This window comes from Rhagoletis zephyria, unplaced genomic scaffold, assembly GCF_001687245.7.
Source record: "Rhagoletis zephyria isolate East Lansing unplaced genomic scaffold, Rhagoletis_zephyria_1.1 Rzeph_scaffold_00022, whole genome shotgun sequence".
Taxonomy (NCBI): Eukaryota; Metazoa; Arthropoda; class Insecta; order Diptera; family Tephritidae; genus Rhagoletis; species Rhagoletis zephyria.
In genome coordinates, this window is record NW_016157106.1 from 568,608 (window position 1) to 580,128 (window position 11,521).

Below are 11,521 nucleotides of genomic sequence, written 5' to 3' on the forward strand. Positions count from 1 at the left end.
AGATATACTTTATATGGCACCAATCTAAGTGATTTTCACTGCTATGTAAACCGGTAACACAATTTATTGGGTTTAGTTTCCTACATAAAGGAGATATATCGCAAAAACTGGTATCTGAACAATCAGTGCTATAGGAGATAAAGCTTATACAGCATAGATTTCCATACCTCTGATTGTTTAGATGCGATTTTTTATATAAGTATGTAACTCCTCTATCGATGTATGCAGATGTATTCAAAATCAGTAATCTGTCAAACTAAAATTTGCAGATGTTCATGAAAGGTATGAAGCCTTCGGCATAGCCGAAGACAGCGCTGCTCTTACTTGTTTAAATTTCATTTTCTTTTAATTTTTATATTTTTTTGTTGTAAAGGGAAAAATATATACATTTTTTAAATTTCACTTATTTTTTATATAAACTTTTAAATTTAACTTTGTTTATTTTTTAATTTAACTTTTAGATTTAAAAAAAACATTTGTATTTTCGAATTTTTTATTTAATTTTTATTTTTTTATTTTATTTTCATTTTTAAATTTTATCGTCTTAAAAACAAAAGTTTTTTAGTTGCTATTTAATTATTAACAGCCTTTTTGATTTTTTTAAATTTAGTTTTTTAAATTTAATTCTTAGATTTTATTGTTTTAATTAATGTAATCTTCAGAAATTTTTTTCTCCCTTTATTAAAAGTTTTTGTTGTTTTAATTAAAGATATTGATTTTGTTGTTTTAAAAACCAAAAATATATATTTTTTTTAATTTCGTGAAATTTTTAGGAACTTGTTTTATTTAGTTTTTCTGTTGTGTAATCAATTTTAATTTTTTTTATTCAAAGTTCTTTTAAGTTTTAGGTCTTATGTTATTAAAAAGCAAGATATTTTTTTTTGTAAGTTCATTTAATTTTTAGGAACTCATATTTTTTCTGTTTATTTTTTAATAAAATTTCTTCTTTTTTGTTTGTAATTTTCTCTTATTTTTTCGATTTATATGTTTTAGAAAGAAAGATATATATTTAAACTTAATTAAATTTTCTGTGAACTTTTTTTCTTTTTTAATTTAATTTTCAGATTTTATTATTTTGCACAGAAAAAATATTTTATAAATTTCATTTAATTTTAGGAACTTATTTGACCTTTTTTCTGTTTTGTTATTATTTATATATTTTTTAATTAAATTAACTTTGAAGTTTTAGATTTTATCCTAAATAAAAAAAAAAATATTTTTTGATTATTGTAATTTTTAGGGAGTTATTTTATTTTATTTTTTTGCTATTTAATGTGCTTTTAATGTTTAGATTATATTACATACTTTAAAAAGAAAAAATTTGTTGAATTTTATTTAATTCTTAGGAACGTATATTGTTTTATTTCATTTAATTTTTTAATTTTTTTTTTAATTTTTGATTTTACCTTTTAAATACCATTTAATATTTTGAAACATATTTTATTATTTTGTTCTTCAGTTAGTTAAAATTTATTTTAATTTACATTTTATTTTTGGTTTATAGTTTAGTATTCTTAAAAAAAAATATTAAAATTTTTTAATTTCATTAAATTTTTAGAAACTTTAGGTATGGCCAAACACAAACAGAATAGCAGATCTTTCAATGGTAGTCTCCAGCATTGAAATTGTCTTACGAAATACTGTTGTGAGTTTAACGACAATCGCAAGAATTGCCCTGCTATTTACAGTATTTATATATATATTTTTAACCCTTCCACTACTCACATGATTTGGACTGCAACCACGCCTCAAGCATTCTTCCACAAAAGCAGCGCGTCCATGTGTTTTTAGCGCCAACTCATAGACGCTCATGTGTTTGTCATCGGGTCTGGCCGGATTCGCGCCTTTATCGAGCGCTATGTGAAAATCACCAATATTGTTGTTGGCGAAGGCGGCACCCAGCTCACTCTGCAATACAAACATACAACTAAATTACTCTAGTTGGACTTTGTAATCGATCATGTGTCAATTACCTGCGGGTCATCTAAGCCACAATTGGTTATACTAATCGCACTGTATGGCTTATTGGACATTTTGTTTTGTGTTTACCCCTGCCACTTGCTTTGATTGCCTTAAAAATTTCAAAACTGTATGCACAATGGTATTGTCAATCTGAAATGATAAGCGGATTATACATACGTTGGCGTGAGATCATTTTACATTGTTGATGGAGGTATTTTGCTTGTCATTATTAAATTGCTAAATACTATGAGAAAATAATTTATTTCAATCAAGCTCAGGTTAAATAACGTACATACATACATACAAACATAAAGAAAGGCATACAGATAAGCGTAAGCATGTTTATACATAGACTTGATTTTATTGCGCCATTAAATTACTAATTGCTGATAATAAAAAATTATGTTTCTCTAAACTTTAGTCGTAAATATCAAAGCGTTTATACAAATATTATTGTTAATTGCTAGTAGTTTGATATTAAAATGTTCAACTTCATAAAAAAACCAAGAACAAACAAGTTTTTGTACTGCTTTATTCTATTTGTTTGTCGCTGCTACCGCCAGGTCTCTTCTCTTCTGTGCCAACTGAAACAACAGCTTGAGATGCTGTTCGACAGGAAATAAGTTCAAAGCTTTTTCTTTCTCGAGGGTTCTGCGACTGACTAAAGGTTTTAAGATCGAGACGAGCTGCTGTAAAAATAAGAACGGTGACCAGATCCAAAGGTCCAAAGCACTCTTAAATTATGGAGCGAGTACTTCTCTATACCTAAAAATTACAGTTATAGAGAAACCAAGTCCGCGAGCACCTAATTGGTGATAACGGTATCGATATTCCGTTCCTTGACTATCTCGGGAATCTTTAATAATATGCCACCTCAGGCGATCGAAAAGATGCTGGGTAAGTTCTGAGTTAAGTACAACGTAGTATGGAAAATGTCCCGCGTGCTAAGCGGCAGAACTGTCGTGGCGGAATGGAATAGGGCCTCCCCCAGCGCAAAAGAGTGAGTTAGCTCACTTGTTTTCTAAATCGTTGCCTTTAGCAACGCCCCGGAAGATCTGGAAAGGAGAGGCTGTCAACTAAACATTTCTAAATCACTTTTTAGTTATTCACACTGCGAATGGGAGAATCGCTAGCATATTTTTTTTTTGGAAAATAGGCTCTTGATAAGTTATTACGAATATAATGACATTCAAAAGATAGATTAACGTAATTTGCATATGTATCTTTGTATGTTCCTCATATGCATGAGTTCATCAATCAGTCATAATTGTGTGCAAAAATTCAAAAATGCAAAAGGCAGACACATATGCACGAACATACATACATATGTACATATGTATACATACAACACTCAGTATAAATTTATTAATTTAAATTATTACTCAGACGAATAGTTACGAATAAAATGTAAATGAAACTAGCAAGGTCTAGTTTAATTAATGAGTATTTAGCAAAATATGAATATGAATGCGCTTAAATAATTTCACATTTAATGACCGCAAGACTAGGTACTCACTGGCCATGCAAATCAAATTTTATTGGGATGGAAAAAATATTTGACATTTTTATAATGAGAATTCCTATGAAGTAACTCTCCAACCCAGCGGCGTTTTTGGTGAGGGTTGGTTGGTTGGGTAAGTGTTGTTACTACAGAGTGGCGATCAGAGCAAAATACATATGGGGTATTCTTTCTGAAAAGGTGGCAACCCTCCTCAAACATATTTCCGGCAGTAGAATTTCTTAAACTCATATTGCAATATTCAGTTCATCTTATCAGTTAAAATAAATTAAACATTTCAAACAGATGGCAACCTTCAACAAAAAAATGTTTGGCTATAAGCCTTTTTAAACCTCTTTCTTTTGACAGCCCTATTGCAATATTTATTTTAATTCATCAATTTACTCAAACTGCAACATTCAAACACGTGGCAACGTTCTAATTTTTTTCTTTCTATATTTTATGTTAGACCTCTAGCAATACAGCGGTGCAAAATGCATTAAATTCCATGAATTCGTTTTCGAGTGATGCGCGAACAAACATACAGACATACAGACAAAGATTCTAAAAATTTTTGACTTGGCTTTTGTTGGCCTAATAAAGATCTTTCATATTATAATTTTTTTTTTGTAATATCTATAATATACAGACATCAGCCTATTACAATTTTATTATATGTACAGATTTTGTTAACTTCGTTTTTTTCTCGTCAAAGTAGTATTTTTGTAGAATGTGTTGATGATCATCTCAAAATCGCTTCCATTTTGAGTAACAATTGAGTACAAATTTTGAGGGCAAGTCCAACCCCATTACTTTAAATTCATATTTCCACTATTTTGTTCTCATAAGTACTGAGAGAGACGGTTTACTCTTATATGCATCATTCAACTTTTTTAACTTAAGCGATTTCAAAATTAAGAAGCACGCATTTCTTTATTTTCGATATTTTTCAGTTGTGGGGGTTGTTGGGAAAATACAATTTTGGACCACCCCAATGTTCATATGTACGCTGGAGTCTTAAGAAAAAACCATACAAAATAAATAAACATTTTCAATTAGAGTATCTGAAGGAATGCTGACATTACTACATTTGCTATTCTTTATGTACACTTTAAAGTGAAATGAAACAGGAACTTTTGAATGTACTTATGTACAGTATGCAGAGGCGGATTTATCGTACAGGCAACATAGGCTGAAGCCTAGGGCGGCAGAATTAAGGGGCGGCAAATTTAAGATAGCTAAATTAGAAAGATCGTTTTCTGTTTTAAAACGCGTGAAAAACTATCTCAGATCTTCATTGAGCGAAAACAAACTGAATGCTCTTGCGTTGCTGACTATAGAGTCAGATTTGTTTCTATCTATCGATTGTGAAGATATTATCCGCGAATTCGCAGCTGAAAAATCAAGACGTAAAGAACTGTGAAAAAGAAGTGTTTGAAAGAGGGTTTTTGTTGAATACCTTATCCATGCTGATGTCGAATTTGTTAATTCCGTTATGTATTTCATTATTAACGAACTATATTGTAATAAAGCACTGACAATAACAATCATATTTGATATATATATATATATTTTTTTTTTCGTGAAAAAAGGGCGGCAAGTTATGAATTGCCTAGGGGCGGCAAATATTTAAATCCGCCACTGACAGTATGTAGAAGAATATGCATATGTATTAGTGTATTTATGTATCTAAATAAACTATGCACATTAGACCGTCTCACGATAAATGGACTAAAAGTGAAAACAATTGGGGTATCCACACCTGCCTGGTTATCAGGTTATCCGGTTATGTGGTTATATTTTAAACTCAGTGTAAAGAAATAAAATACACTAGAGAATAATAATTTTTCACCAGATAACCCGATAACCAGGTTATAAATAAAAAAACAGCTAATAACATTTTCAGGGATCAAAGCTACACGTCACTGTTGACGGTTAAAATTTCGCAAAAGTAGAGAATTTCGTTTATTTGGGAAACAGCAATCAGATTTTTAAATACTCGATAAAACTTTAATTTTAAAATTCAAACATTCAAAAATTCTTCTACACCTTTCAGCTTTGGTGGAACAAACCGCATATATATATATGTATCAACATTAGGGTGGGCCTTAAATGTAGGGAGCAAATATGTACATCAGATTTTCTAAGCCTCAACCCCTGTGTCGATGCTACTATAGGCGAAGATATCACATATAAATTTTGGTTCCGATTGAAGTCGGTTAAGGCGTGTCGCACAGGGGTCAAATTTCAGATTACCCTATGATGACGTCTTAGCCGACTTCAGTCGGGATTAAAATTTATGGGTGATATCCTCGACTTTAGTAGTATCAATATTGGGCATTAAATGAATAAACATTTTTTTTTGAGTCCCTAGAGGCATCTGGGCTTTGACCCCTATGCGACACGCCTTAACCGGCTCCAATGGGGACTAACATTTATATGCAATATCTGTGACAGTGGTGTTACCGATTGAAGGGGTGAGACTGGACAAAATCGTTATTTTGGCTTTAAGGACCACCCTAATGTACATAAATATGTAAAATAATATATGTACATATGTACATACATATACTCGTAGGCTCCCACATGCAATCCTCTTGAAACGCCCACCAATCAGCAGTCAAGTTAAACAAAAGCAGCTCAATTGGTGTGAAGTGCTCGGATAAACAAATGATTCCAGCATTTCGAATGGATGAACATAGCGATGATGCGATAAGCGGCCAAAATACAGAGCAAAAGCAACACTAACTAAAAAAGTTGCAGGCGCAAATTCAACTAACAAAATTCGTTGAATTTCGGAACGACTTTTTTGGTTGCAAAGAAAAAAAATTAATTGCAAACTGACATTTTGTATTCACATACTGGCATAGTGACTGACAGAATGAGTGGCTCTGGCGTTGGATAAGTAATAACGGGTGATTTTTTTGAGGTTAGGATTTTCATGCATTAGTATTTGACAGATCACGTGGGATTTCAGACATGGTGTCAAAGAGAAAGATGCTCAGTATGCTTTGACATTTCATCATGAATAGACTTACTAACGAGCAACGCTTGCAAATCATTGAATTTTATTACCAAAATCAGTGTTCGGTTCGCTTTACGTCCGATTTATGGTCTACATAATCGACCAAGTGAGCAAACAATTAATGCGATTGTGACCAAGTTTCGCACTCAGTTTACTTTATTGGACATTAAACCAACCACACGAATGCGTACAGTGCGTACAGAAGAGAATATTGCGTCTGTTTCTGAGAGTGTTGCTGAAGACCGTGAAATGTCGATTCGTCGCCGTTCGCAGCAATTGGGTTTGCGAAACACATTTCGAACCGAACACTGATTTTGGTAATAAAATTCAATGATTTGCAAGCGTTGCTCGTTAGTAAGTCTATTCATGATGAAATGTCAAAGCATACTGAGCATCTTTCTCTTTGACACCATGTCTGAAATCCCACGTGATCTGTCAAATACTAATGCATGAAAATCCTAACCTCAAAAAAATCACCCGTTAGATATGCACATACTCGTACATTGTGTCTGCTACACAGTCAAATGTTTTTTATGGTTGAAGTTCGACGCGGGTCAGTTCAAAAAAAAAGCAAAATAAAATTTCAAGAAAAAAACAATAAATAAACACGAAAAACTATTTTACGGGTAGGGAGTGCTAGAAAGACGCGCCCGCATTTAAAAAGAAAAAAACTGGCATTCAATGTATGTTTGTATGTACATACATATGTTTATGTGTATCTGTGAAATAGTGAATAGCCGCGGCTGTTGTTTTGACCCCATGTCAAATGCGTCTTTTGTCAAATACATTACTCATTCGCATACAATTTTGGACCACCACTCTGTTCAGCCGTCCAGCTGTGACGCTGGGAATTGCGCGCAACTTCATAAATACAAGCATCTATCCAAAAATAAAAATAAAAATTCAAAAAAAATAGTAGTAACACAATGGCAAGCTTTTGCATTCCAACAAATTGTGTCGTTTTTTTTAGCCGTTAAACAATAACTGCTTTTGTGTGCCAAAACTTGTTATCTTCATGTCCTCGTTTTGTAAAAATTTTGAGAAACCATTAAAAGCTTGTTCATCGCTACTAAGGTATGTATTTGAAAAGTGTTTAGTCTTTTTGTTAATCCCAAAAGCTTATTCACGCTTCATTCAAAGCCGCCAAATAGGAGTGATACAAAAGAAACAGATGCTTGTAACTGTGCCATACATCATTTCTTTCCCCGTGTACCGCAAAAGTAATAGCACTTTATTGTAAGAAAGTGTGCATATGGGCATTAGGGCGGTCCAAAGATACAAATGATTTATAGAAAATGGAAAATAAGGAGACCCGTATATTCTTTATTCTTAACCCTGCCGCCGGGTCTCTTAAGTTTTCAATGAGGTTATTCACGCTTGTCTGGTTATCGGGTTATCTGGTTAAAAATTATTATTGTGTAGTATATTTTATTGTTGTAAACTGAATAAAAAATATAACCATATAACCACATAGGCTGATAACCAGGCAAGCGTGAACAACCTCAATATGTTTTTTATGGGGATAATACATTTTCCAGCCAAGTTTTCGACCAACATCAAAATATAATAAACAAAAAAGTTTTTTCAAATACTCGTTGCCCCTCGGGCGGCAAGTGCAAACCTCCGAGTGTATTCTGCCATGAAAATCAATTTATCATAAATATACAATTGCCGTTCGGAGTCGACAATATCAAGGCGCACGCCACAAATCGGAGGAGAAGCTCGGCCAAACACTAAGTGTATAAGCGACAATCTATTATTTATTTTAATCAGGGCTGCAAACCACTCAAAAAAAAAAAAACGGTGTGGTTCGGTTCGGTGGTTTGAACCGCTTAGAAAAATCTTGTACCGGTTTAGCAACCGGTTCATGGGTATACCCGGTTCTTACAAATCTATGTATACAAAAATAAAAGGCTTTGTTATTGAAATCAAATTCAAACATCCACATTTATAGTAATGGAAAAATATATTTTATATATTATATATTTTTTTGTTTGTTTAAGATCGGATTTTTTAGCATAGTTTGCCGTCCAACTAAAACTGAATAAATCCAACTTTAACACCTTGTGAAAAAAATTGGAAAATTCTTCAAAGTTTCATCTAAGTTGCTAATTTTTTAATAAGAACTTTAGAAAATAATTTTAAGGTTTAAGTTGATTTTTGGCAATATTTTCCCGGATTTGAATTCTTTCTTGCTGGCGTTTATATGCATTTTCTTCCATATAAAAACATTTCAAGCGATTTTCATATGGACGAAATTATGACTCACATAGATGCCATTAAACGCAAAAATGTTTGCAGTTTTACCATAGGGTTGCATTTCTTGACAAAGTTGTATATTACAAAATTTGAAAAATGCTTAAATAAGTGGATTTCGAAATGAACCGAGCCATTTTTGGCGTGGCTTTGGGTTCGGTTTTGGCATTTCAAAATAAACATGTTTCGGTTCGTAGTTCGGTTCGAAGCCCGAAAAACAGCGATTTTAATAAATTTTTTTTTGTAGAATCATTGTACCACCCTAATGTACATACTGTATATACATACGTACATACATACATTGTACGTATATAAGCACATATGTGCGGAAGTGTGTAGGCACATGTTTTTTTTCGGTCGGTTATATGTATGTGTGTACATACTGTTGACAGCATTTGTCACTTGACAGCTCTCTCATCAAAACAATTTCACTACTCAGCTACTGATGCTGTTGCTGAAACTCATATCATATGGATGTTATTATTTTGGCTGCCGTTTTCTCAATTTGACAATTTAATGAAGTTTAAGTTAGCTTCCAGCTTAAAAGTAATAATACTCATACATGTGTACATACATTTAGGAACTTAAACTCAGTAGCTCCATTAAAATTGAAACTTCTTAAGCGAAGCAGCAACTCAACAAAAGTCGTAAAGACCATTTAAAAAATAATATTTTCTCAGCTTCTACAACAATTATTTCTCGTTTTTGGATTTTCCCAGCAACGAACGCGACCAGTTTTCAAAGTTTGGCTTAATTTGTTTTCTCAGCGGTCACTTTTACCACCTTGTGTGGCCTTTTTTTCTACAAGCCAATTATAAAAGCGGCTATGTGTTAACATTTTGACGTGGTCATATTTTATAGTTGAGCAAATTTTTTGACTTAAATACATACAAATTACTTTTCCACAACTAAGTAAGTAAGAAGTCAAGCACAGTATGAGGAGAAAACTTAATCTTAATGATTCACAACTTTCTTTAGTAAACCAAAGATATTTTTATTTAAGTTAAAACAGCATCTAAAAGTCAGAAACTTTGCTTCAGTATAAATCATACATTATATATATAGTGCCACACAATTATATAGTAGACTATTCTTTACCAAACCATATCGAGTATACAATTTTGTGTAAATTAAAAAAAAAATGAATCCACAAATTTGATTTTTTAAGTAGTTTTTCGAGATTTTAGATATCTTTCGAAATATGCATTCGGGATTTTGATGAGCTTGCCGACATTTATTGGGACTTTTCAATGTTTTCAAAACTTTTTGAAAATTTTCGAAAATGTGTAGGGGGGTTTCCTTATTTTCGTCTTGTCTTCGGGACCTTTCGAGATAATTTAGGATAGGTTATGTTAGGTTAGATTAAACGGGCAGCTCTGCGAAGAGTTCGCTCGGAGGCCGCGAAGGCCCATTGCGATGCCCCTGGGGGCGTTACACCAAGTCTATCCCTAGATGTCTTCGAACCATTTTGATTTTCTGGCCAATGCTAGCAGTACTTCCAGAGGAGCTATCCCCAAGGTATACGGTTCTCGAAGACATGGTCTCCAAGAAACTTGAGGCGTTTTCTCGCAGTGCTGAACACTCGCAAAGGAAGTGCTGGACTGATTACACTGGTCGACGGCCAAAATTTACCAGAGACGCCGTTATGAAATTCGTATGTAAAATCACCCCCTGATTCCGAAAATCAAGGTTATTTTTAATTTTATGGTACCGTTTTTGAGATATTTGCAATTTACCGTTTTTGCAAAAAAAAAAAAATTGGGTCCACTTAATCATATATATCTCAAGAACGAATTAAGCAATTCCAAAACGGTTTGAAGCTTTTAAAAGGTAATAAAATTTTCTATAAACTGTGCATACAACACTTTTTGCTAGGCCCTGTAGATTCAAAGATAACGAACAATCATTACCGATTTTTTAAATTTTTTTTGTAAAAATATAAAAAAAATTGTACTTTGCGGGGAAGGATCTCGAAAACCTTTTATTTTTTTGCAGATTTTTTTTTTCTCCCTAAGCTCTGTTGTATTACAAAAAAAATAAGGTATCATCGAAGAAAATCGATGCAAAACTACGTAAGTTATAAGCGATCAAATAAAAATACCCAGGTTGCGCAATTTCAACGTATACCTCAAAACGTATGTATGGTATAAAGAAGAGTGAAATATCTAGCTATGCTCTGTTTCTATTGAGTTAAAAGTTCAATTTATGAATGAAATTACCCATATTTTTAACTTTTTTTTTAAATTTATTTATGTTTATACTATATTCTAACAATCTTTATCTTAATTTGATTTTACTATGTTGTCGAAATAATTATGTGTTCTACTTTGACGCTTATTCAGTTTGTCAGTTTAGGATCTTATGAGAAACCAGCAGTAATCACCCATCATTGCGACGTCCCAGAATCCTTGATATCGATTCTCAATTAATTTCATTTGCTGATGAAACCTTTCGCCATGTTCATCACTTTCGTCGCCAAGATTTGCCGGAAAAAAGCTCAAATGTGAGTGGAGAAAGTGAATTTTTAAAGACATATTTACGCCCATTTTCGCATAATTATTGATTAGGTCGTTCACTATCTGCTCGTAGTTAGGGCTTTTGTGTCTACCGAGAAAAGAAGCAACGACCTTTTCAAAGGATTCCCACGCTGCTGCCTCAACTGATGAGAGTAGTCCTTTGAATTGATTATTGTTGATCAACTTTCTTATTTGTGGTCCAACAAAAATACCTTCCTTTATCTTGGCTTGAGAAATATCTGGAAAAACTGTTTTCAAATAGTC

General features: G+C 32.7%; 1 protein-coding gene across 2 annotated transcripts in view; it reads right to left on the bottom strand.

The window, feature by feature from the left end:
- The window catches only part of pain (transient receptor potential cation channel family member painless), a 49,315-nt gene that overhangs the window by 5,454 nt on the left and 32,340 nt on the right, over positions 1-11,521 (bottom strand). For both annotated transcript variants that reach the window (XM_017615416.1, XM_017615426.1), the window contains exons 2-3: positions 1,974-2,112; positions 1,726-1,908 (exon numbers count right to left, since the gene is read on the bottom strand). In XM_017615416.1, coding sequence (XP_017470905.1) covers positions 1,726-1,908; positions 1,974-2,033 — 243 coding nt within the window. In that variant the 5' untranslated portion in view covers positions 2,034-2,112. The remainder of the gene's footprint in view (positions 1-1,725; positions 1,909-1,973; positions 2,113-11,521) is intronic.